Here is a 27,880-nt window from a genome sequence, read left to right on the forward strand (position 1 = left end):
CGGTGTTTCACTGTGTCCGGAGGACACAGCGGGCACCGGATCGCGGTGCTGCGCGCTCCCAGGGAGCGCGCACAAGCAGGGTGCGGGGAGGCCGTTTATAGATGGCCACCCGACCCTGCAGTGCCACCGTCCGGCCGTTTATATACAACGGCCGGTCGGGAAGTGGTTAAGTGGGAGTCAGACATGAAGCAAGTACAAATTTTAGGAACTGCAACCATTTTTATACACAGTCCCATTTTCAGGGTCTCAAATGTAATTTGACAAATTAATATAAATCATAAATAAAATGTTCATTTTTAAGATTTTGTTGAGAATCCTTTACTGGCAATGACTGCCTGAAGTCTGGAACCCATGGACATTACCAAAGACTGGGTTTCCTCCTTTCTGATGCTTTGCCAGAATCTAACTGCAGCTGTCTTCAGTTCTTTGTGGGTCTTTTTGCCTTTAGTTTTGCTTTCAGCAAGTGAAATGCATGTTCAACTGGGTTGAGATCAGGTGACTGACTCGGCCATTGCAGAATATACCACTTTTCCTTCAAAAACTCCTGGGTTGCTTTTGCAGTGTGTTTTGGAAGATTGTCAATCTGTATTGTGAAGCGCCGTCCAATCAACTTTGCTGCATTTGGCTGAATCTGGGCTGACGGTATATCTCTAAACACTGCAGAATTCATCCGGCTGCTTCTGTCTCATCATCAATAAACACCAATAACCCAGTGCCTCTGGAAGCCATACATTCCCACTGCCTCCACCATGTTTTACAGATGTGTGCTTTGGATCATGAGCTGTTCCAAGCTTTCGCCACACTTTTTGGCACTCTGGTACAGATTAATCTTAGTTTCATCCGTCCAAAGAATGTTTTTCCAGAACTGGTCAGCCTTTTTTAGATCTTTTTTTGGCAAAATCTAATCTGGCTTATGAATGGTTTGCACCTTGTGGTGAACCCTCTGTATTTGCTCTCATGAAGTCTTCTCGATTGTAGACTGAATGATACACCCACCTCCTGGAGAGTGTCCTTCACTTGTCTGGATGTAGTGAATGGGCGTTTCTTTACCATAGAGAGGATCCTGCGATCATCCACCACTGTTGTCTTCCGTGGACGTCCATACCTTTTTATGCAACTGAGCACACCAGTGCGTTCTTTTCCTCATAATGTACCAAACTGTTGATTTGACCACTCCTAATGTTGCTGCTATCTCTCTGATGGATTTGATTTGTTTTTGAAGCCTTACAATGGTCTGTTTCACTTGCACGGACAGCTCCTTTGAATGCATGAAGTAGGTTCACAGCAATAGATTCCAAATACCACACTTAGAGTCAATTCCAGAAATTTTACCGGCTTAATTGATGAAGAAATAATGAAGGAGTAGCCCACACCTGGCCATGAAACACCTTCAGCCCATATCCATTATACAACTATAGTTTGAATATGTTTTAATCAAACAAAAACTAATATTGTGCCTGTGTCCAAATATATATGGACCTAACTGTATATCCTGTATGGCTACGCAAGGCACAGAAGTTGTCAGCAGGTGCCACTAAACCAAAAATTCAGCTCAAAGTCCACAGTGCAAGGATACAGGAGGACTAAATCAAATGGTGCAGTGCTAACCTGTAAAACTATTAAACAAAATTATACTAGTATAATTACATACATGACAAAAAACGTGATCCAATCTGGGATCTTATAGTGAAAAAAAGGTGGTGAAACATAATGGTTCGAAAGTGAACTCTAACAGGTCCAAATGTGACTGAGATAAAGGTTACAAAGTGATCCACTCAGGGATCCAAAGTGACATCCAAAAAGTGATTGAACATGGTGACTTGAAAAGAAATATATTATGAATCCAAACAGTCCAAATGGGACTGAATTAAATGTGAAAAATGACTAAATAACGTGGAACAGATGCCTTAATTTGGGATTAATATCACTCAAACAAAACCCAATCACAGCGACTAATGCTTGTCTAAAAAATAAAAGTCCAAAGTGAGAAATAAGTGAATCTCTAACAGGGGATAAATCTCAATTTTGTAAATATATATATATATATATATATATATATATATATATATATATATATATATATATATATATATATATATATAAAAAATATATAAAGAACCGTATCAGAAAAAAAATAAACACATATATATGAAAAAAAGTTCAAAGGTGCATAAACACCAAGTGGTCCAACGACTTTTTCAAACGTGCAGGTGATATGGTGGATGTGTGTAACAACCAATGGGAAATAATCCTAAAACGGCTGAAATGCCCCCTCACCTCCTTGCAGGGACCCAAACGGGTCAAAAAACACTTGTAGGATCACAAAAGGATACTCCACGATAAAAATCTCCTCTGCGGATGATATCCTCCCAAAGCGGTGATATCCCCTTCAGTTATGTGCGTTAAAGGCAGCAGGATCCCCTCCAGGTATGTATAGATGTGATACAGCTAACTCACATTGTAATCAAGGTAAAAACATAAGATCTTCCATAGTGTAAAACCATTTAATATAGAAATCAATTTGAGCCAATTGCCCACTCACTTTTCATAAAACAAACTCAAGCATTAAAACCATATGCTATGGGTGTACTTGCATGGGTTTAGGTGTAGCAAGATTGTGTCCACGCCGGAAATACGCCACCACGTTCCTACGCGTTACGTCCCGTTATCACGCGACTTCCTCAGTTTGTTTTATGAAAAGTGAGTGGGAAGTTGGCTAAAGTTGATTTCTATATTAAAACAACTTAGGACACTTTTCCAGGTCCATAAGTTACTTTTAAGGCACTGGAAGTCGTCCGATCCCCCTACATTGAAAGAATGGATATCCCAGATTGGAGATGGTTTATGACTTGAAAAATATATCTATCAGCATAGAGGGTGTTTTGGCAAATTTGATAAGCTCTGGGCACCATGGTTAGGTACGCCACCCCCTGGACCCAGTCGATTTTATTATAGACCGACTATTGGTGTGTTGAGGGGTTATTTAGTGTTTTACATTGACTTTGCTTATGGAGGAACAAGACATGCTTATGCAATATAAAGGGCAAGGGCAGCACAGTGGCTAAATGGTTAGCACTTCCGCCTGGCAGTACTAGGGTTGTTGGTTTGAATCCCAACCACGGCACCACATGCCTGGAGTCTACAGGTTCTCCCTGTGCCTGTGTGGCTTTCCTCTGGGTGCTCCGGTTTCCTCCCACACTCCAAAGACATGGTGATAGGTTAATTAGCTCCTTTCTAAATTGGCCCTAGTATGTGTATATATGAAGGTGAGTTAGGAACCTTAGATTGTACACCCCTTGAGGGTTAGGGACTGATGTTAATGTACAATATATACCGTATTTTTCGCTCCATAAGACGCACCTGACCATAAGACGCACCTAGGTTTAGAGGTGAAAAACAAGAAAAAAAATATTCTGAAACAATGGACTGCAGACACAGTACAGATGACCAGGAACTGCGAACAGTACAGGGGATGACCACGAGACTGCGGACAGTACAGGGGATGACTGCGGACAGTACAGGGGATGATTGCTGACCTTTGTGGAGGGAGGGGGAGCGGGTACCTGAATTTGACAGGTACCCGCTCCCACTTCCGCGGAGTTGTCCTCCCTTTAGTGTGGGCACCCGGCTGACAGCTGGGTGCCCAGTGCGCATGCACGAGAAGTGCTGCGCTTTGTGATTGGTTCGCCATCTTCTGGGACCTGTCATGCTACTCGCGCATGTGCACTGGGCACCCGGCTGTCAAGCCAAGAGCCCACACTAAAGAAGCCGGCGCGGAAAGACTGCGCAGCGATGGACCGAGGAACAGGTAAGGTCCCACTGCAGAGCTGAGCGGCCGGCGGTGGAAATACCGGACCGGCCGCTCCATATGACGCACTGACATTTCCCCCCCTTTTTTGGGGGAGAAAAAAAGTGCGTCTTATGGAGCGAAAAATACGGTATGTAAAGCGCTGAGTAAATTGATGGCGTTATAGAAGCATCTGAAATAAATAATAATATGCCTGTGTGTCTATTTGTACATTTTAGCGGAAAATCTCTATAATTCTTGATGGTGTCAGAATCCAAGTATGATGCAAACAATTTTTGATGTCTCTCAGATGTCTGTGCAGTTTATTTACACTGCTCAACAAAGTTATATGAGATAAACAAAAAAGTGGTTTCATCAGTACAAACAGCCCCTGATGCCCAGCTGGACAAAGCACATAGGACAAAGCTTGCTACACTGACTGACGTCACATGCCGCTGTCTCCAGTGTTGAGCAGTGGAGTCCATGTGATTTTTCTTTTTTTTGTTTCAGGCAGCTTTACAGGTCAAACTCGAAAAATTAGAATATTGTGCAAAAGTTCATTTATTTCAGTAATACAACTTTAAAGGTGAAACTAATATATGAGATAGATTCATTACATGCAAAACAAGATAGTTCAAGCCGTGATTTGTCATAATTGTGATGATCATGGCTTACAGCTCAAGAAATCCCCAAATCCACAATCTCAGAAAATTAAAATAATTGTGAAAAGGTGCAATATTCTAGGCTCAAAGTGTCCCACTCTAATCAGCTAATTAAACCATAACACCTGCAAAGGGTTCCTGAGCCTTTAAATGGTCTCTCAGTCGTGTTCAGTAGGAATCACAATCATGGGAAAGACTGCTGGCCTCACAGTTGTGCAGAAAACCATCATTGACACCCTCCATAAGGAGGGAAAGCCTCAAAAAGGTAATTGCAAAAGAAGTTGGATGTTCCCAAAGTGCTGTACCAAAGCACATTAATAGAAAGTTACGTGGAAGGGAAAGTGTGGAAGAAAAAGGTGCACAAGAAGCAGGGAAGACCGCAGCCTGGAGAGGATTGTCAGGAAAAGGCCATTCAAAAGTTTTGGGGACTTTCACAAGGAGTGGACTGAGGCTGGAGTCAGTGCATATAGAGCCACCACACACACACACACACAGGATATGGGCTTCAAATGTTATATTCCTCTTGTCAATAAACAACGCCAGAAGTGTCTTACCTGGGCTACAGAAAAACAGACCTGGTCTGTTGCTCAGTGGTCCAAAGTCCTCTTTTCTGATGAGAGCAACTTTTGCATCTCATTTGGAAACCAAGGACCCAGAGTATGGAGGAAGAATGGAGAGGCACGCACTGCAAGATGCTTGAAGTCCAGTGTGAAGTTACCACAGTCTGTGTGGATTTTGGGAGCCATGTCATCTGCTGGTGTTGGTCCACTGTGAGTCATTAAGTCCAGGGTCAACGCAGCAGTCTACCAGGAGATTTTGGAGCACTTCATGCCTCCTTCCGCAGACGAGCTTTATGGGGATGCTGACTTCATTTTCCAGCAGGACTTGGCGCCTGCCCACACTGCCAAAAGCATCAAAACCTGGTTCAAAGACCGTAGGATTACTGTGCTTGATTGGCCAGCAAACTCGCCTGACCTGAACCCCATAGAGAATCTATGGGGCATTGCTAAGAGAAAGATGAGACACGAGACCGAAAAATGCAGAAGAGCTGAAGGCCGCTATTGAAGCATCCTGGTATTCCATAACACCTTGCAGTGCCACAGGCTGATAGCTTCCATGCCACGCCGCATTGAGGCAGTAATTGCTGCAAAAGGGGCCCAAACCAAGTACTGAGTACATATGCATGCTTATACTTTTCAGAGGTCCGATATTGTTCTATGTACAATCCTTGTTTTATTGATTGCATGTAATATTCTAATTTTCTGAGATTGTGGATTTGGGGTTTTCATGAGCTGTAAGCCATATTCAAAATTATGACAAATCACGGCTTGAACTATCTTGCTTTGCATGTAATGAGTCTATCTCATATATTAGTTTCACCTTTTAAGTTGCATTACTGAAATAAAAGAACTTTTGCACGATATTCTAATTTTTCGAGTTTCACCTGTATATCATTTTTAGTACTTGGTTTTATATAAATTTTTATAAATACTGCAAAACTATCCTTATGTTTATATTATGGACAGCATATTCCTCAACAATTCCGTGAATTGAGTATCTTTGTATGGAGTGGAATCAGGCAATGTCATCCCAGGATTAGAGTGCTTAACTGCCAGTTGTGGAGCTACTTGTGGTAGAGATTTGGGCTATTGGTTTTAGAAAAGTAATTAAACCTTGGTTTACAGAGGTTTATTATCTGACGAGTGTCTTTTTCACCATGAAGGGATTCACATTAAGATGTTCTGCAGATGGGACTAGTTTCATTGAATAGATTTGCTGCACTTGATTACATTTGAATTATTATTGTCACTGGAATACATAGAACTAAAAGCTTGAAAATTTTAAGGTAACCCCTTCACCCCAAATACTTTGCACTGAGGGTTTACACACACACACACACACACACACTAAGGGGCTTCCTGTTCAAGGGTTACAACGTTCACAGAATCTTTTTCCCTTTAGGAACATGGTTGTTACCTTGGAATGTGCAGACTGCTAGTTGGCTGTGTTCTGGCCTGTATGCAAGACCAGCCTATAGATTTTATCTTCTGTACTACCTAATGTTACGACATGTCCTCCAGTGGCAGGTGCGGGGGGGGGGCGCGCCGCACCGGGTGACACCTACCGCACGGGGTGAAACCGGACCCACTTCACAGAAAGGTAAGTTGTAAAGCAAGCCAACGATCCCCGCAGGATGGATCCGATCCATTATGCTCAATCCGCAGATCCGATTCATTCTGTGGGGCATTGTCGGAGGGGGTGTCACCAACCCTAGGAACACCCCTGATGTCCTCTCATAGCAAAGGGTGAAGCACAATTTCACAGAGCTATGCATGTCTGTGAATCAACATTTAAAGCTCATTCATCAGGACATATTTACAGTCATACAGGAGGAAAAGAAAAAAAAAAAAAAAAAAAAACACCTGTACTTGTGGAACCCCGAAGCTCCAGTTGCTACGTAAATGTGCCCATAGGAATGAATCACAAAATGCACTGGACATATGTAATGGCTATACAGGTGTAAACACTGGTTCTTGTATTTTCAGGCGCATGTGCAAAAGGTATATTTTCCCAAATGTCACGTTCAGGAAAATACACTCTTATGCAAGTACCAGCATTTATACACTTATAGCACATTTTGTAATTTGTTCTTATGGGCAGAACCATGCAGTAGCTGTGACTTCCAGGCACCACAAACACAGGAATATTTTACGATGTCTATATGCGTGCAAGCTCATTGTCATGGCGATGCACCTCAATATAATGTGAATTACGTTGATAAACATTTAGAATGAAAGCCTAAGTTTAGAAAAATCCCCAGTTAGATTTTCTGATATTTCTGGGAATCTTCAGGACCACAGGCCTATTTTCAGGTGTGCCATCCTGGAAGATGACTTGAGAGAATCTCCAGTTAGGCTGTTTCAGTCATGCCATCTGTCCATCCTGCATTCATAGATCACATTGCATTCATGGAAGCTGTAGTATGACTTCTCTGAATGGAGGAACTGGGTGGAAAGTGTGGGCATAGTTGGGCACGCTTGATGATTGCCTTTGTCAGGTCTTAGTTCTATTAACCCCCCGCTGCACTGGAAGATTGCAGGATTTGGTGGGTATATTGGAGGAAGATTTCTGCTAAATGAGGATACAGCGGGAAAAGGGACACATCTTGCTGAAGGTAAATGAAGTCCCTTATGCTTATTCTTTATTATATTTTACACTAAATTTAGGTTTTAATCCAAAATATTTATCCACATAATTCAGTTTATATTTTGGTGCACAATGATGAGTTTGCAGGCTTACCGGCATACAGCATAAAATATTACTGTTAATGGTGCCTGGAAGTCATAGCTACTGCAAGGTTCTGCCCATAGGACCGAATTACAAAATGTGCTGTACGTGTAGATGCTAAATGCCGGCATTTGCATATACAGGTGCTTGATGATTTCCTGTGACAGGGCTCTTAGTGCTATCAAGCGATATTAAACCCCACACCAGAAATGTAAATATATTCTAGTTTATTAATCCACAATTTGGTGGCTTTATTAGTTTTCTTCTTTAGGTTTTTTTCCCCCGTTCTCACCTGGTGATCTGGTCAGTAACACCTCCTGTATTAAAGTGCCCCCACTCTTGATGAAATAGCACAGGGGCACCTCTGGTCAGCAGCATTGTCAGTATGGGGGACGGGCAGTGTTAGATGTAGCAGCTGACTTAGATACACACTAACAAATTGAGGCTCCATGCAAACTAGCTTTAAAAACGCTCCTAGCAGCAGATTTTTCAGCATGATTTTTCTGCTTCTAGAAGCAAATATTGTTATCCTATGTGTCCATGCACAATTTTTAGTCTGGAAGCATTATTGAAGCTTTCGTTTTTGAGGGAGGGGTTTAGGTTTATTGGAGCGATTTGCCAGAAGAAAAAAACAAAAAAAAAAAAAACGGTTAATGCCACTAACTGCTGCTAAAAGCTGGCACAAAAACACTGAGAGTTTTTCATCTAGCATTTTTCTGCCATTCTTTTTTTAGCTTAGTGTGCATGCAGCCTAAAGCTGAACTCCAGCTCACACCGTAGTTACAGCAACAGTTGGTTTTCTTTTGAGATAAAGGTTTTACACAGATAAAAACCGGATTCTAAACACTCCTGTCAGTGGTAAAGGATTTGTCTCCGCACTTTAACCACTTGCCTACAGGGCACTTATACCCCCTTCCTGCCCAGGCCAATTTTCAGCTTACAGCGCTGTCGCACTTTGAATGACAATTGCGCGGTCATGCAACACTGTACCTATATGAAATTTTGATCATTTTTTTTTTTTTTTTAGACAGATAGAGCTGTCTTTTGGTGGTAATTGATCACTTTTGGGGTTTTTATTTTTTGCTAAATAAAGCAAAAACTGAAAATTTTGAAAAAAGTTTTTTCAAAGTTTCTATTATAAACTTTGGTAAATAAGTGATTTTTCTCCTTCACTGATGTGCGCTAATGAGGCTGCAGTAATGGTCATTTATAGGCTGCACTGATGAGGAGGCCCTGGTAGGTGGCACTGATGAGCATTGACAGACATCACTGATGGGCACTGGAAGATGGCATTGATGGGGCTACACTGATCACCAGGGAACACTGATCATCAGTGCCCTGATGATCAGTGTACATGTCCCCTCTGAGCATGACAGCTCGTGAGGAGAGGAATGCCGATAACCGGCATTTCCTTATTTACATGCAATCACCTGTGATTGGACACAGCTGATCACATGACAGAGCCAACGTCATCGGCTCTTTCTGTTGATCGGTGATCCACTGTGTCCCAGGGACACAGCGCGCAAACGATTGCTGCGTGCCCCTGGGGGCGTGCACGTGCGGTTAGAGTGGGAGGATGTCATACGATGTCCTCCCAAAACAAAAGAACCGCCTTGCGGCCATCATTTCCTTATATGGTGGGTGGGAGGCGGTTAATAGATTTGCAGGATAGCTTGTACTTTTGAACAGCACTTTGCGAAAAGAGACTTATTGCCGGGATCACCAGTTGAAATTAAAAGAAAGAAAATACAGCCATTACATCTGAGCATTGGTAAGCTGCAATATAATAAATGTTTGATTTTGGGTTTAATACCGCTTTAACCCCTGCTGCACCAGAAGGTCATCAGAGTAGGAAGATTTCTGATAAACAAGGATTCAGCAGCACAAGGGACACATCTTGTTTAAGAGATGTAATGTCTCTTGTGCTTTTTTTTTTTTTTTTTTAACTAAACTAAGGCTGGCCATACATTATACAATTTTCTTGTAGATTTACTAAAAAGCATATAGTATGAGGTCAAACCTATACAACAATTTCAGTTGTATCCAATTAGGCAGGCCCTTGCACTACATAGCTGAGGGTAAATTCAAAGGAAATTGTACAGAAAATTGTATAATGTATGGCCAGCCTTAAGCTGGCCATACATGGGTTGAATTCTGAAATAATTTTTCAGAGACTTTTCGTTCAAATTTCGCACCAATAATGGGCCACAGCAATGGCCAATTTTCTAGCGACCATTGAATTTGAGTGATCGGGCACATTAGAAATTTTTTTTAAAAATTAAGGAATTTCTAATAAATGATGGAAGAATCGAGCAAGAAATGGAACTGGAAAAGAAATGAGCCGTGACCTGGAAAGAAAAGCCAATTCTTGGCCATAAAAATTCTTTTCTGTAGCAACATGAGGTGAAATTAAAGGCTTGGTTGGTCGAATTTCGAAATCAATGGTGGCACCATCAGATTACAAAACGCACTAAAATTCAGATTTTTCTAAAGAAAATGGGTTTGGAATTTGAGCCATGTATGGCCTGCATTGGACTTTAACTTGTACTGTAAGCTGTGGGTACTAAGCAAAGGCACATAGACATCATGTGAGGACACGCACATACCTTTGGCCCCATGGTGACTTCAACCGCATCTGTTAGAAGGTCAACACCTTGCAACATAAGTGCTCTGGCTTCTGCTCCAAACTTCACATCTTTAGCATAGGCTCGGCTCAGACGAGGCACCAGGGTGCGAGACACTGGGCGCACTTGGCGAAGTATGGTGGCCAAACGTAGCATTCTGAAGATGTCTAGTAAAACAACAAGTGACAAACACATGCATGACAAGAGGTGTAAGCCATGAATGCACACTAGAACACTAGATCTAGGGAGAAGTGTCACACAGGTCTACATGTAAACACAGCAGGCACTCCGAGGTCACCTACATGACAAGGGCCTCATTGCTAGTCAGACACATAAGGTGTCAGTTATGGAGAATGACACGACGGACACCGCACAAGGCACAGGAACTAGTCTACCACCAAATAAATGAACGAGAAGCCGTCTGCTGGCAGCCAGGAACAAAGTGCTGCGTCCCCGGAGGGTCCTGTCCCCGCCGCTATTACCTGTGTAGTCCCGTAGAGCAGAGCGGTGCCGGTACTCTCCCTCACACACACACACGTGTCTCACACTGAATGAGCCAGCAGGCTGTAACACTCTGAAATCTCCTCCAGTCACGTGTGTCGGTCAGGCTAGAACAGCGCCTAGCCCCGGAACATGTATAGGCGCCTCCCTATTCCCTGCACTACCCCGGCCACTTCCTCACAGCGCTACTTCCCCTCCTGGCTATGCCGCATGCAGATTTCGGGGCCTGTGTTCCAGAAGTTTCTGGAACTGCCTTACTTTTTTCAAGGTCGGAGGTACAGAAACCTTCAACCCGGATGCTATTGTGATGGCTGCTCGGATTTCTTCTTCGCTGCTTTTTCTTCACTAACCTCGCTCCCCGTTTGCAGGCACTGTAAGCGCCGTGCACGTTCTGTTATACAAGTGATAATTTAGAACGTTCTGGGTGACATTGAAGCTAGGACACGCCCTCCATAGGTCGCGCATGCGTGCTGGGCGTTCTGTATTCACGTGGGGGAGCCGGAGGAGCTCTTAGTCCAGCATTGGCAGTGAGGGAAGGCAGGAGAATCGTTCGCTATGGTAAGTGAGGTGGCAGAGGGGAGTTATTTGTATCCATTGTCCCCCTTGTGGGGGTGTCCATTGTTCTACGTGACACGTGTACCTCTACTTCATTGAGGGGGTATTTGTACCCCTGGGTGAGTCTCTTCATCCCTCTGGCCTCCTCGGGGGGGCACTTACCGCCAGTCTGTAGGTGTGCTGCCTTTCCACACAAGATATTTCATTTTATTCTGTTTTAGATTTCCTTATCCCTGGACTGAACACGTGAGAGTGCAGATACCTGCCAGCCAATCAGAACTATAGATGGGCTCTGTGACCTTTCCATGTGTCTGGAAGACGTGTTTTATTTGCTCTGATCTTCCATCGTTATATTCTTTTATCTGAGTCTAGGTAGCCCAAGAGGTGTATCATTTTGGACATTTCGTATTTTATAGAGTTCCAGTCAAAAAAACGTCCCTGCCAAAAAACGTTGATTACAGTCTGTGTGCATGGACACATAGGGTAACATGCTGGGGAGTTTACTGGCTGTAGTATTAAAATATCAAAAGCCAAAAACAGCTGTAAAAACATCCAGTGTGCATGAGGACTTAGAAATCTGTGTCCAGGGAAAAAGTAAATGCTTTGCACACATCTACACACACATTTAGACCTCCTAGACACAGGTGCCTGGGGGATGGATGATGTGAAATTCAAGTGCATTTGCTCATGGGGAGCCGCAGCTGCTGTGTTGAGCCACCCATAGAAGTTACAGGATGTAGCTGTACACACACACATGTAAAATGTACACCCCTAGACACAGTGTGCTCCCAGAGGTGTACATTTAACTGTGTGCACTTGCTTCCACAAGTAGGTGTATACCTGTATACAACCGCATCCTGTAATTGACTTGTATGGCGGCTACCAGGTGGGGATATACGTATGCATTTTGTGCCCTGCTGCCCCTTGTGTATAAGGCCTTAAATGCAGGAGAAATTAATCTGAGACGTATAAAGTTATGTTTGCACCTCATAGATCAATTTCTCAGGACACCAATGTGAATATGCGCTTAACATTACACCCCCCCCCCCCCCAACACCATCCCCAAGTCTTATACTTGTCAATGCATCTCTATGAACTTCACTGTCTGTCCCCCCTGGCCACTTCATAATTCTTTTTGGATGTGCTCAGTGCACATTCATGTCTTTAAAAAGGAAACAAATGGCCTTTCTCTACCAATAAATGGAGGTGACGCACAGAAGTAAAGCCTGGCTGGGAGTCCCTTGGAGTGGAATGTTTGAGAGTTCTCTGTAGTAAACTGAAGTGCTGGTAACAACCATAACATTTTGGACCCCAGCTGGCTAACCAGCAGGAATTAAAAACCCTCAACAAAACTATTGCCCACCGTAACCTAAAAGCCCCCTTCTCTGGCTTTAGTTACACTACCGCCACCTTATCTTCTGCAAACCTTCGCTTTAGGAGTGTGGCCTGTCACCAGCTGTCCTGATTTGTTCTGAGCAAGAGCTTGACGCATACATGGAGATGAGCACCAGGTTGTCCATAGAATAGAACAGTCCCTATCTCAACTTATCACAAGGTCAGCCTGGCTATTGTCCCATCTTTATTCCTGTCTAAAAGCTGCTGAGTTCTAAAGGCCATTGGGTCTCAGAGAAGGAGGGAGTGTTACTGAAGATAGGGGATGACATTCATGTCTGCTCAGAGTAAAAGTGCAGTTATACCGTCATTTGTGCACTTTTACCAGTTGAGGCCTTTCCTGCCACGCTTTGTGCCTGTTCACACATATGCAAATTGAAACTGTATCCAATCTGCATGATGTGAAATAACATTGCTTCCTATGGTGCCTGTTCATGTATGTTTGGTGCACTGGCAATCAGGATTGAAAGAGTCCTGTACTGTAGATGAATGTACAGGCCTCGTGGGCTTATAATTTTACATTAACTTGGCTGGCTGAGCAGCATTTGTGTCATGCAGCAACCCAATTGTTCACACGTTTGTGCAAATCCTGGATAATATTTATGGTCTAGCTAAAAAAAAAAAAATAAAGGCTGGCTCATGACCAGTTAGGCGCATATGTCTGGAATGACCATTAACCTTTATGGGCAGATGAAGGACATGCATGAAGAGTTGGGAGACCAGCCAGTTGAGGAGATATCCTGGTGTGGATCAGTGGTTTGTATATTAATTTGCAGTTTGGGCCCTAGGAGTTTTTAGCCTCGTATATTGTGCAAGTATGTACAGCATACTGTCATAAAAGCCTAGCTGTCGGGTTTTTCGAAAAAAGAACTTTAAATGAAGATGCTGGATTTTATAAACTGTAACTTTCAAGGTCATCAAAGGTTAGAGTTGTAAGTGTATCCCTATTGTGTAGGATAGTCATGGTCAACTAGTGATCCTCTGCCTGCTGGAGAACTAACAGAACTAATACTAAGAAACCTTTTTTCTTTCTTTTGGTGGGAGGGAAGAAAGGGATTTATAACTGGATTTGGATTCTTTTTTCATGCATGCAGCTGTAGGGAGATTGAACTTCCAGGCTGAAGAAAGGTATGTATATATAATTCTATTCATAAGCCATTTCCCGCTTCATCATAAAAGATTTAGCTGTTGTCTTCAAGCTCTGCCACCATCTCCTGTATCCTCTCTCCAAGTTAACGGATAAGTAGACCTTTAGATACAAGGCACTTACTGCCTAACCACCCTGAGCTGAAGTAACTCGCCCTACCGCCATATGTATACTTATCTGAGTTTATTGTTGACACCTTCTCCTGGCCTCTGGGGTGCCAAAGAGCCTAATGCCTATACAACATGTGCACTGGTGCTTTGTATGGAGTAGCCCTGTTTTGCTGGTATCAGTGTGGCGGGGGCTGCTTACTTGCTGTCCTCTGACTATGGGCATGCTAGCCTGAATGATTTGTTCACTTTTATCTGGTGAATGAGTAGGTTATATAACATTTACCCTTCTATAGTCAGGTGAAAGCACTGTGCGTCTTCCCATCAAAAAAGACATCAGAATTTATAAATAGTGTGAATGTTTGGGCAGTGCTAAGCAAAAGTTTTTGATAAACGTAAGGCAAACCTTGCCAACTATACCCCTTGAGTCTTGTAGTGTAAGCTCCACTAACCGGGCCCTCATATTCCTTCTGTACTGAAATGTATTGTAGTTGTACTGTCTCCCTTATATTGTAAAGCACTGCGCAGACTGTTGGCGCTATATAAATCCTGTATAATAATAATATAAGCCCAAGTGACCAGTATCCATTTCATGCCACTCTCCTGTACATATGTTCACTGCAGTATCATTTTACTCGGTTACACTTCATCCTTTGCCTATCAGTCTGACCCACATGTCAACACAAGCTACCTCTAAGTTAATACCTGTAAATACATTGTATTCAAAAGCTGCAATTTGTCGAATAGCAGCAACAGATTGCGCTCATTGCTGAATGCTGTAAATCAACAGCAAGGCTGACTTGATTTATTTATTTATCGAGTTTATATAGCGCCAAAGGGTTTGCTCAGCGCTGTACAATAGAGGGGGGACAATACATGAAACAGAACAGTAACATCAAACAGCACACGAGGGGTTAGAGGGCCCTACTCTTTCGAGCTTACAATCTAGGAGGGAGGGGGTAGAGGCACAGGAGGAAACGGCTGTGGGGGATGGAGTGGTAGGAGGAGGGAAGGGCAGCGGCTGTTAGGTGAGGGTGGGGTAGGCTTCCCTGAAGAGGTGGGTTTTCAGGGAGCGCCTGAAGGTGAGGAGGGAAGGTGACAGTCTGATGGATTGGGGTAGTGAGTTCCAGAGGATGGGGGAGGACCTGGAGAAGTCTTGCAGTCGTGCGTGGGAGGAGGAGACCAGGGAGCAAGATAGGAGGTCTTGTGAAGAGCGAAGGGTACGGGTAGGGTGGTACCTGGGAATCAGGTCGGTGAGGTAGTTAGGGGCAGTGTTGTGAATGGCCTTATAGGTCAGGGTGAGCAATTTAAATTTAATGCGTTGGGCAATGGGGAGCCAGTGGAGGGAGAGGCAGAGGGGGGTGGCAGAGGTGGAGCGGCTGGTGAGGTGGATGAGTCTGGCCGCTGAGTTCAGGATGGTCTGAAGCGGGGAGAGCCTGCACTGGGGTAGGCCGGTGAGGAGGGAGTTGCAGTAGTCCAGGCGTGAGATAATCAGGGAGTGTACTAGTAGTTTAGTGGTGTCTGGGGTAAGGAAGGAGCGTATCTTGGCGATATTGCGGAGGTGGAGTCTGCATGTGTTTGTGAGAGATTTGATATGAGGTTGAAAGGAAAGGTTTGAGTCCAGAATGACGCCAAGGACCTTGGCTTGCTGGGCGGGATTGATGGTGGTGGTGTTGGTAGTGATGGAAAGGATGGGGGGGGGCGCGGGCTGGGGGGAAGATGAGAAGCTCGGTTTTGGAGAGGTTGAGTTTGAGGAAATGGAGCGACATCCAGTCAGAGATGTCGTTTAGGAGGTGAGTGATGCGGGCGGAGAATGTGGGGGTGAGGTGAGGGGTGGAGAGGTAGATTTGAGTATCATCAGCATAGAGGTGGTAATTGAAGCCGTGGGAGTGTATGAGTTTGCCAAGGGAGGAGGTGTAGATGGAGAAGAGAAGGGGTCCAAGGACAGAGCCCTGGGGGACCCCAACAGAGAGGGGGAGTGAGGAGGAGGTGGCACCGTTGTAGGAAACGCTGAAGGAGCGTTGGGATAGATAGGACAGAGGAAGGGATCCAGTCTCTTTCCCCATGAGCCTCCTACCACTGCATTTAAAACCTCCTCAGTCATGTGCCTGTCAGTGTGAAGAGTGCACTGGCCAGTGAGGGAGGGAGTGCACTGAGAACAGATTATCCAGACACTGACCTCGGTGCTTGGCTTCAGTAGATGTATATACACGAATGGGCTGCAAGCACCAACAATTTCAATTTGACAGCCCCACAGAATTCCATATGGTGTATACAAAACCCTTTTTTGATTTCTTTAACCTCCTTAGCGGTATTCCCGAGTGTAGCTCGGGGTAAAATGTCAGTACCAAAAGCGGTAACCCCGAGCTACACTCGGGCTAACCATGCGGCGTTGCTCAGGGAGTCCCTGCAGCACTTACCTTGTCCTTCGCTCCCGCGATGTGTCCCCTGCAGCGTCCCCGGCCGATGCTGGCATCCGGCTTCCGTGTTCCGGTCCCTGTGACGTTGGGACATACGGGCGCCGGAACCGGCGGCAAATTTGAAATTTTTTAAAAATATCATTTTTTAAAAAAATTATTATTACATAGTAAAACATTGCTGTTTCAATGCATTTCACATACATTTTGTCCCTACTGCTTTGCCCTGTGCCCTGCCTGCATTTTGACTGTTCTTTCTGCCTGGAAACTTAGAAAAGTCCATGGCGTCCAAAAAGTGTCCCTTTACGTCAAAAGCGTTTTTTTAGACCAGCTAGAGAACAGTGATAGTAAATCAGAACCACTTGCAGAATTGAGTGATAATGATTCGTGGGGAAATTCGTCATCAGACACTGAAAACGATTTTGCAACTTTACTCAGCGATGTGCGAATTTGCCTCTGTATTTCAAATTTCAGTGTTTTTGGTTTGATTATATTATTGAATTAAATTTATTATTATTATAATATTTTTTATGATTATTTATTAAATTATAATTTATGATTTCGTGTTTCAAATTTTATCCTACCCGGGATGTTTACTAGACTCTTGTTCGTACAGATTTCAGTGAATTATTCCAAAAAATTACAGCCTACAATAAAAAACTACATATTTCCATGCAAAAAAATGGTACCGCTTTCAGCACAAAAAATCTGAAAGAATCATACCGCCGAGGAGGTTAATCTGTGTCCACATCAGTATAGTCCTCCTTATATTCTTTGAAATATCCATAATAAACTCTTCACCTATCTCCATGTGAATTCGCACCCCCCACCTAAAACTGAAATGTCCCTCACCAGATAATTTTACCTTGTTTGTTTCAGGAAAGGTAAATATCATTTTCTAGCACGTGTTTAGCAATAATCCTACAGTTGAATCTGTTCTACCTTTAAGCCTAGGTTCACACCAGAATGCGGTGCAGGAAACCCACGATCTGTGTGTATTTCCCACGCTGCATTCCAATCACACCACACTGAATTGTATGTGAATTTTACAGTAATGTGGTATGGTTCCTGTGTGATTCATAGTGTGAACCAAGGCTAACTGTACTTCTCCAGAATCTAGATCTCAGATATTCACTGTCCAGTTCAGCCTGCTGTAATACTGACACTCAGTGGCTGAATATCTCCTTGCCATGGGAACTCTGCCATACTGAGGTCTCTATCTGTTCAACCCAGCTCTGATGAAGAAGGGAGCACCCTTCGAAACGCGTTAGCCTTCATTTCCCCCCCCCCCTTTTGGATTTACCTGTAACCCTGTTTGGATTATGGTTACTTATGCCTGTTATACCATCACTTTGTGAGCATATTTCCTTAATAATAAAATTAGCCACTATTTATTGAGGTAATGCGCAAGGTTTGTGCGCTCTTTCTTTCATCTTTTACAGTTTTATCAAGCTTCCCCAGCTTCATGATAGAGCTGCACAACCTCTGATCACCAGCGGCTGAACACACAACACGCTACTTGTTACTAACGCCCGTTTGATCTGAGTCTTTGAGCGCAGGAGATAATGGATCTATAGAAATAATGACAGGTCTTTATGGAGAGATATGGGGTCAATAAGACCCCCCATCTCTACTCTACAATGTAAAGCACTAGATAAAAAAAAAAGCATCTAGCGCTTTAAAAAAAAAAATGTCCAACATCAGAAGTGACATTGCTCCGGTTCTCCAAGTGCGTAGAGATGAGTGAAGACCATGTTTCCTCCGCTTATCTCTATGCCCAGCGCCGGGATCGTTCAGTGGTGTCTCAGGTAAGGTTGAGAACCACCGAGCGATGGCGGCGGGTTTATTTTCGGCACCTGTATCGGTGCTTATTTTTATATCGGCCACCAATAGGGGTGTTTTTGGCTGAAATGTTTCGGCCACCGATATTTCAGTGCATCCCTACTTTAGATAAGTGGTCTCCAAACTGCGGCCTATAGGCCAGATGCGGCCTTTTGCTTGCCTTTTTCCAGCCCTCTGAGCACTTTCTACCACTGATACAGGCACTATTCTTCCAACTGACACCAATGATGAGGCACCAATCCTTCCACTGACCAACAGTAGTGCATAATACCTGCAACTGACACCAACAATTGGGCAATATTCCTCCTACTGGCCACAGGCACTGTCTTCTTTTTTTTTTTTTTTGCTCTTTCACTGACCACTAAGCCTGAGGCATTGTCTACTCCCACTGATTCTGGGGTATTTTCTACTTCTGCTGGCCACAGTCCAGCCCATAAAACGTCTGAAGGACGTTACACAGGCCCTTTTGTTTAAAAAGTTTGGAGACCCCTGCTTTAGATTGTTTTGCCCGTGGCCCAGTTGCTGAGAAAAATAATCACCTTGGAGCGCTTTAACTGTTCAGTCTCCAGCAGTGTTGCAGTCACCCATAGTGGTTTCCTTCTTGGCATTCCTGTCTATTAGCTGCTTTGGATAAGAAAATGGGCTAAATGGAGGGCCAACATATGGACCTATATAAATTGTATGACTTTGTCACACAGGCCAACATACCTCTTCTGCTTACTATTGATATCTGTTATTTTCTTTGTTTTGCGTGGTTGGAGTCCTGTCTTTTTTGCAGCAACCTTGGTTGGATTTGATCAGTGAACATACGTATTGTTTTGCAATGAAAAGCCAGCTGATCCTATAGCTTTCTCCACAGCATTTTGCAATGTATAAGGGATCTGTTCTGTGGTTGCTCAGTGTACAAATTCTGCCTGTGCCTTTTCAGGTCTGCAGTCCTGACTCCTGTCTCCACCAAGGACACTGTCCACATGGACTTTGTATGTCTGTTTATGCTTGTTGCATGGTTTTTCCCTGAGTGGTTGAAGTTCAGTCCCCCCCCCACGAAAAGAAATTGGAAGTAACAGACGACCTAGATTGTAAGCTCTACTTTCTGGGGTAGCAACTGATGTGATTGATACTGTAAAAATCTGTAAAGTGCTAAATTATTTGTTTGGAATATAAATTACTGTATGTGATGCAGTCTGCTGTTGTGATCTTTTCTACAACTATTCATATTTTACCATGTTTCCTGATGTAAACGTGTGATAGGTAAAAATAGGACTTTGAAAGGAAAGAACTGAATGCATAAATCATTACTCCCCTTTGGCTAGGACGGGTGTCGGCAACCCGCGGCTCCAGAGCCGCATGCGGCTCTTTTTCACCTTTGCTGCGGCTCCGGAGCACACTGCCCACCAGGTGACAGGCAATAGGGTTGCCGTAGCTCAGTGGTCGGCAAGCCGCGGCTCTTTTAACCTCCCTGGCGGTTTTCCCGAGTGTAGCTCGTGGTAGAATTTCTATACCACGAGCTACACTCAGGCTTACCATGCGGCGCTGCTCTGGGGGTCCCTGCAGCACTTACCTTGTCCTTCGTTCCCGCGATGTGTCCCCTGCAGCGTCCCCGGCCATCTCCTCCGGCCGATGCCGGCATCTGGCTTCTGTGTTCCGGTCCCTGTGACGTCGGGACGTACGGGCGCCGCCGGCGGCGGGAAATTTAAAAAATTTAAAAAATGTGTTTTTTTTTTTTTTTTTTTTTTTTTTTTTTTTTTTCTTCAATTTTCAATAGTAAAACATTGCTGTTTCATCCCATTTCACATACATATTGTCCCTAGTGCTTTGTCCGGCGCCCTGCCTGCATTTTGTCTGTTCTTTCTGCCTGGAAACTTAGAAAAGTCCATGGCGTCCAAAAAGCGTCCCTTTAGGTCAAAAGCGGTTTTAGACCGGCTAGAGAACAGCGATAGTAAATCAGAACCACTTGCAGAATTGAGTGATAATGATTGGTGGGGAAATTTTCCTAAAAATTACAGCCTACAATAAAAAACGATTTCCATGCGAAAAAATGGTACCGCTTTCAGCACAAAAAATCGGAAGGAATCATACCGCCAGGGAGGTTAATGCAGCTCTTCTGTGTGCCGGGCGCCCGCTCCCCTCCCTCCTCTCGGGCGGCCGCCCCAAAAGTCAGGACTCTGCAGCTAGCCTAGCAATGGGCAAACTACGGCCCGGCGGACCTTATAATCCGGCCCGCGGAGCGTGGCAACCATTGGCTGTCAGGATGTAGGCGGGGCAGCGTGACGAACTCCTCTCCTCTCACAGTCCGCCCTGAAGACCAGAACTGCGCGGGAACACGGCGAGAGGAACGCGCGGAGTACAGGTAAGTGAATTGACACAATATGGGAATGAATTACTATAGGGGGGATGAATTACTATAGGGGGGATGAATTACTATAGGGGGGATGAATTACTATGGGGGATGTATTTTCAGTTTTAAAAATGTGGCTCTCAAAATAAATTTTAATCGTGGTTTTGGCGAGATTTGGCTCAGTTGAAAAAAAAGGTTGCCCACCACTGACCTAAGGCTATGATTGTGATTATGATGATACACTGTGGCCCTGATTAACCCTTTGCTTACTGGGCCCTTAAACCCCCTTCATGACCAGAGCGCTTTTTGCAATATATGCAGTGTCGGATTTGTTTTAAATGTTGCAATGGTTTTGCGGCTCCCAGTCTTATTTTCCCTCTCGGAAACGGGTCCAAGTGGCTCTTTATGTCTTAAAGGTTGCAGACCCCTGGGCTAGGAGTTATATAAACTTCCAGCTTTTGCTTTGTTAAAATGAAATATATAAAAGTGTGTATAAAAATGCACATTAATGCTTTTTCCAGTACACCACAAACTAGCATTTTTGTCTTTGGGAGTTCCTGGTGCTGTGTACAGCCCCCATAGATATAAATGATTGCGGATGGCTTTAGGTAGCTATGCATTGATACATGAGTGCACAAAAACACACTGTACAGGAGAAAGCCTGAGACCTAAATGTTCAAAATTACAAAATGACATTGAGCAAAAAATATTTTACATTATATTTAATGAAGAGAATGTTGGAGAGCCAAATGAATACAGCAGTGTAGACACTCGGACATTGCAGTGCCCTCACGTTTTAGCACAGCACAAACACTTCATGCTTTGGTGTGGTGTGCCAACTGGGACAATATTCAGTTTGTTGGCATGGCTTCCCTACAGCAGGACAGCTTTCAGGACTGAGAAGCAGAAGAGCTTTGTGTTCTGAATTCCTTTTTTTTTTTTTATTTTTTTTTTTTATGCTCTAGTTTGTAGCATTCCTCCTTTATATGCACCATGTAACCAGAATTATCTGATTCATATGCTTGTGATTGTTAGGATGGGAGGGAATAATTTCCCCTTGAGCTGCTAAATGTACTTCTAGGGTTATCCTTGGACATTGACAGTTGATGTTGATGAGACCTTGTTTTCTAAGTGATAGAAGCAAAGCTGCCCTTGATCCTCAGCATGTAGGCAGACTGTCCTTCACATTTTAGTGTTTTTTTTTTTTTTTTTTTTTTACAATGGTATGAGCATGAAAGTTACCAGCATTGATAGAAGTATCCTCCTTTTAGTGTTCTGTCTATAAATTTCTGTATTTAAAGCCAAACAATGAACCATTGCTGGCAGGTAGGCTTTTAACACAGAAGAGACTCTGTAAGGACGCACTCTCATCGTGCATTACCGTGGTATACCATGTAATTTATTAAATAAAAAAAGGATGTATACTCACAACCCTCTGAGGAAGGGGGTTCAGCACCCGAAACGCGTCAGCTTATCCGCATTATTAGACACAGTTGTATTGTGACTGTTTTTGTGGATCACTCATACTGCCTATAATGACGTTGGTTTGTGAGTATACATCCTTTTTTATTTAATAAATTACGTGGTATACCACGGTAATGCACGATGAGAGTGCGCCCTTGTTTGTTTTCATTTACCAGTTATCAGATTTCCCGATCTCAGAAGGGCAGCACCTCTTCGATTGGCATTTTGGCAATTCCTTGGTTTGCATGAAGATTGGAGCGCTGGTTTCGTTTGTCTATCTCAGAGGAGACTCTTTGCCTACCAGCAATGTTTCTCCTAGATATACACTGACCTGTGCATGTTGTACTTTCTCAGCATGTCTGGTTACTCAGATCCATGAAATCAGAATTAAACTCCACTGCTGATGTGCAGGGTTATAATGTGTGAGTATACACCGTATTTTTGTACTCTGTGGCAGAATTACCTAGCAAAGGGACCCCTCTGGCAATTCAACAGTCACAATATCCAGCGTTGTCACAGCTGACCTCTTTACCTGATCTTCCAGGTTCATGACCTTCAGCCATCTGATTGGCCAGCCCAAATGACTGTGTTGTCATATACTCCACCTCATCTGATCAGAGAATGCTTTGCATTCACTCAGAAAATGCAGGACTTTCCTTGAATGGCACCCGTGCTGAGTGGCTGACCTTGTAGTCACAATGCATCAGGCCATCTGCCCTGCACACCCCTGAAAGTAAGTGGAGATCAATGAAATAGCGGTGTCTAGACCAATACAAAAATATACCATGCCTGGAACTTATCTTTAAATAAAATGTCTCTCATTGTTTCTATGTGTACTCTTACCATCTAAAGATCTTTTTTCTTTTCCCACTTTATTTCTGATCAACAGGCAGGAAAAGCATTTAAAACCTTTCTCCCTTTATTTGATCGTGTCCTTGTTGAGCGTCTTTGTCAAGAAACTGTCACCAAAGGAGGAATTATGCTTCCTGAAAAAGCTCAAGGCAAAGTTTTGCAAGCAACAGTAGTAGCAGTTGGAGAAGGCTCTAGGGGGCAGGTAAAACAAACAAAATTTAAAATGACTCTCAAATTCTCTCTTTTTTTTTTTTTCTGTCAGAGTTCATGTGTGTATCAGCAAGCCAATAGGTATTACTGTTATATATAAAACTGAGGCCTTGTCTTATCCTTGTCTTATCCTTGTCGCACATTATGCATTGTGGCAATGCACACAAAATTGTGCACATTTCCTGCAACACACAGAAATGCTGCAAGTGCGCAGGGGTGCCCTTCATTGCTTATGTGCACCAAAATGCATAGTGATGAAGAAGAAAAGGGTTGTGTTTCTTTTGTTTGATTTTTCGCATGTAGGGCAGCCTATTGAAATGCATACAGCACCCTGTATGCATTCAGGGTCCCGCACACACACTCATGTTAAGACACAGCGGCTGTGTATGTGCAGCCGCATGTCCCATTAGAAATGCCAACGGTAAAAGAAGGCTCTGCATGGAAGACGCTTGCCTCAGGGCAACACAGTGAGGTAAAGGGAATGGGTTTATCTCCATGCATTTCAAATGCAGTGGAAAATGCAACAAAACACACATGGCAGAGTATCTGGGGGGACAGAGCCCTTAAAGCTGAACTCTAGGCAGTTTTATAAAAGGCCCAAGTAAATGCATCTTTGTAATCATTTTAAAATAACAAATGTATTTTTCTAAAAGCAGGTAGCACCAGACATTGGTACTACCTGGTATCAGCTGCTTGCAGTCTCCTGTATAGCAGAACTGGTGTATCAGAGGAATAATGAGCCAGTCAGTTCATGTGCAGACAAGAATCATGATAGGGAGAGATAAGCTCATCACTGTAGTATGCTGATGCAATACAACTACCTTGGGGTTGATTTACTTAAACTGGAGTGTGCAAAATCTGGTGTAGCTGTGCATGGTAGCCAATCCACTTCTAACTTCAGCTTGTTTAATTAAGCTTTGACAAAGAAAATGGAAGCTAATTGGTTTCTACGCAAAGCTGAACCAGATTTTGCACTTTCCAGGTTTAGTAGATCAACCCCCTTTTTGTCTTGCCCATGGTGTAAAACCTGTGATATGAAACGGTCTTCCACAACCTCACTTTAGTAGCAGAGTTTGGCTGTTTCTCACCCAGTTTTAAGCCTCCTACACGGCTGTTTTGTTTCAGTTTAAATGACACTGTTTTAACCTATACAGTGCTCAAAAGTTTGCATACCCTGGCAGAAATTGTGACATTTTGGCATTGATATTAAAATAATGACTGATTATGCCAAAAAATGCTCTTTTATTGAAGGTTGATGATCATATGAAGCCATTTATTATCAAATAGTTGTTTGGCTCCTTTTTAAATCATAATAACAGAAATCGCCAAAATGGCCATGATCAAAAGTTAACACACCCTCGAATGTTTGGCCTTGGTACAGACACACAAGGTGACACACGGGTTAAAATGCCAATTAGAGCTTAATGTCCCACATCTGTGGCTTTTTAAATTGCAATTGGTGTCAAGTGTATAAATAGTCAATGAGTTTGTTAGCTCGTACGTAGAAGCACTGACTAGGCTAGATACTGAGCCATGGGGATCAAAAAAGAACTGTCAAAAGTCCTGCGTAACAATGTAATGGAACTTTATGAAGATGGAAAAGGACATAAAAAGATGTCCAAAGCTTTGAATATGCCAGTCATCACTTCCCCTAAGAAGTAGAAAATTCTGGGACCTCTTGATACCAAGCCAAATACAGGTAGACCAAGAAAGATTGCATACAATAATACCCCAATATGCTGATCCAAATACAACTATCAATGTGAAATAAAATATATTAATATAAAAATCATCCAAATTATAGGTAAAAATAATCCTAAAAAACCATTCACTAGTGTCCAAAAAGTAAGTCATTCCAAACTCCAATAAGGAAAATTATCCAGATCTTTGACGAGCCTTCCTATTGGCTCCCAAAGGAAATGCGAACCTAAAGAAAAAAAAACAAAAAAAAACTCTGAATTAACTTTATAAATAAACAATTAATACCAATAAGAACTTTATGCACTGTGCAACTTCAAAAAACAAATCAAACGTGGTATCAGAGTGTAAAGTGAACACAGTGTAGCAACTGTGATTTTGCGTCACTCTGTGAGTAACATTATCCAAGTGACCATTTTAAGTGTAGACATCTAAAGTGTAAGGCATAAATACCCTTACCGAAACAACAATCAAACGCCTTAATAATGCAGGGAGGTGTACACCAAGCTCCAACGAAATCCTTCCAAGCCTGAGTTGCACTTTTATGATGTCATCAGCAACCTTCTCCTATATGTCATCATGGCTCTTTAGGAAGTACTCCATAGTACTCATAGTACCCATGCTCCAACAGATATGTAGACCGTATATAAAAAAAAGGATATAGTGTAATTCCGTATGGGATTCTTAAAATAATACTTTAATGAATGCTTACATTTGCACTATATAAAATGTACCTTATTCCCATGCCTTCAGATTTTATTTAAAAAAATTTTTTTAGTTTGTTTGGGATACCATAGTTGTATATTAGATCAAGAAAGATTGCAGCCACAGGTGCCAGAATAATTGTTCAGGATATAAAGGGAAACCCATAGGTAACCACAAGAAAAATACAGGCTGCTCTGGAAAAAGACAGTGTGCTTGTTTTGAAGGAGCACAATATGTTGACACTTGAACAAAAATGAGCTGCATGGTCAAGGTGCCAGAAAGAAGCCTTTACTGCATCAATGACACAAATAGACCTGGTTAGGCATGTCAAGGTGTTGTCAGGCATATTGTAACTGGGCTTCTTTTGTGGCATTGGTTCAGTAAAATCTTCCTTCTGGCACCTCGACCAAACAGCTCATTTTTGTTCAAGTATCACCATATTGTACTCCTTAAAAACAACCACACCATCTTTTTCCAGAGCAGACTGTATTTCTTTTGAGGTTACCTGTGGGTTTTTCTTTGAATCCCAGACAATTCTGTCAGTTTTGGCTGCAATCTTTCTTGGTCTACCTGACCTTGGCTTGGTATCAAGAGATCCGTAAACTTTCCACTTCTTAATAGGTGATTTAACAGTACTGATATTCACATATTCAACAGTACATATTCAAGGCTTTGGACATCGTTTTTTGTCTTTTCCATCTTTATAAAGTTCCATTACCTTGTTCCACAGGACTTTTGACCGTTCTTTTTTGATCCCCATGGCTCAGTATCTAGCCTAGTCAGTGCTTCCATGTAAGAGCTAACAAACTCATTGACTATTTATACACTGACACTAGTTGCAATTTAAAAAGCCACAGATGTGGGACATTAACCTCTAATTGGCATTTTAACCCGTGTGTGTCACCTTGTGTGTCTGTACCAAGGCCAAACATTCCAGGGTGTGTAAACTGTTGATCATGGCCATTTGGGTGATTTCTGTTATTATGATTTAAAAAGGAGCCAAACAACTATTTGATAATAAATGGCTTCAAATGTTCATCATCCTTTAATAAAAGAGCATTTTTTGGCATGATCAGACATATTTTCAATATCAATACCAAAATCACAATTTCTGCCAGGGTATGCAAACTTTTGAGCACAACTATATATGAATTTGGTGATCATTTAGCACCTGCTTGGTATGATTGGTTAATCATACACTTGACTCTAACCCTAAAAAAATCACTGAGTTTTTTTACTTTTTAAGAAGTGTAAGAGTTGATTCTGGTTTGAAGCCAAACCTTTCTGTTCGCTCACTTTTGCATTTTGTAAATTGATAAAAAAAATAAACTATTTAAAATATTTTTTAAAGCATTCATACTTTATAGCATTTCTTTACACCTGCCTAAAACTTTTGCACAGTACTGTTTATGTAGCCTTTACTTCCATTTTTAGATCGGTCATTATAATACTGAACTTGAATCGGGTATGGTGAGCTTTAGGGTTGTCAAAACTGTTCTGTTCAGTAAAAATGTAAAGTTCTCTAGGACTGCTCAGAGTTTTACCCTGTTCTGTATAATCATTTGTATGTAATTATGCTTAGAATTAGTGTGTATACACTAACTTTTTTTTTTTGTTTTTTTTAGCGTGGGGAAGTTTATCCAGTCAGTGTAGCTGTTGGTGAAAAAGTATTACTTCCTGAATATGGTGGCACCAAAGTTGTGCTAGATGATAAAGTATGTAACACAAATTATAAAGTCTTTCCATCATTTGTACTCATGACCTAATTAGCTGTACTGATAACAATTTTTTTTTTTTTTACACAGGAATACTACTTGTTCAGAGATGGTGACATTTTGGGAAAATATATGAAATAAAGCTCTGCAATTATGGTTTCTATGTATCATTCCAGACAACCTTGACCGTTTAATTATGTAAATAACTGCTTTAATAAATACTAGGAAAAACATGAAACTCTGCACTGTCCTTTTTATTCAAGTGTCTGTGTGATTATAAATATATATATATATATACACCGTATTTTTCGCTCCATAAGACGCACTTTTTTCCCCCCAAAAAAAGGGGGGGGGGATGTCAGTGCGTCTTATGGAGCGAATATCGAGCGGCCGGTCCGGTATTTCCACCGCCGCCGTGTCAGAATACCGGGCCAGCCGCTCAGCTCTGCAGCGGGACCTTATGGAGATGACTGCTGACCTGTGGGGAGCGGGTACCTGAATTTGACAGGTACCCACTCTTACTTCCGCGGAGTTGTTCTTTGATCTTACCTGTTTTTCTATCAAGTGGCGCGCTGT

The 27,880-nt window shown here is 42.6% G+C and overlaps 2 protein-coding genes across 3 annotated transcripts in view; one reads left to right on the forward strand and one right to left on the reverse strand.

Annotated features, from left to right (window-relative positions):
- Positions 1 to 11,253, reverse strand: part of HSPD1 (heat shock protein family D (Hsp60) member 1) — a 40,885-nt gene extending 29,632 nt beyond the window's left edge. Inside the window, exons 1-2 of one of the 2 annotated variants that reach the window (XM_089692698.1) lie at positions 11,121 to 11,253; positions 10,344 to 10,528 (exon numbers count right to left, since the gene is read on the reverse strand). In XM_089692698.1, coding sequence (XP_089548824.1) covers positions 10,344 to 10,517 — 174 coding nt within the window. In that variant the 5' untranslated portion in view covers positions 10,518 to 10,528; positions 11,121 to 11,253. Of the gene's footprint in view, positions 1 to 10,343; positions 10,529 to 10,843; positions 11,040 to 11,120 lie in introns of those variants that run through there. The other variant, XM_089692697.1, reaches the window with a different exon arrangement.
- Positions 11,254 to 11,262: 9 nt separating this feature from the next.
- HSPE1 (heat shock protein family E (Hsp10) member 1) lies at positions 11,263 to 27,542 on the forward strand. Its single transcript, XM_089692700.1, has 4 exons — positions 11,263 to 11,420; positions 23,014 to 23,178; positions 27,215 to 27,304; positions 27,395 to 27,542. Exons 1-4 carry the CDS (start codon positions 11,418 to 11,420, stop codon positions 27,443 to 27,445), a joined length of 309 nt encoding a protein of 102 aa, XP_089548826.1. The 5' UTR covers positions 11,263 to 11,417; the 3' UTR covers positions 27,446 to 27,542.
- The last annotated feature ends 338 nt before the right edge of the window (positions 27,543 to 27,880 follow it).

This window comes from Staurois parvus, unplaced genomic scaffold (assembly GCF_062004578.1).
Source record: "Staurois parvus isolate SC_StPar_1 unplaced genomic scaffold, SC_StPar_1.0 ptg000601l, whole genome shotgun sequence".
NCBI classification, from domain to species: Eukaryota; Metazoa; Chordata; class Amphibia; order Anura; family Ranidae; genus Staurois; species Staurois parvus.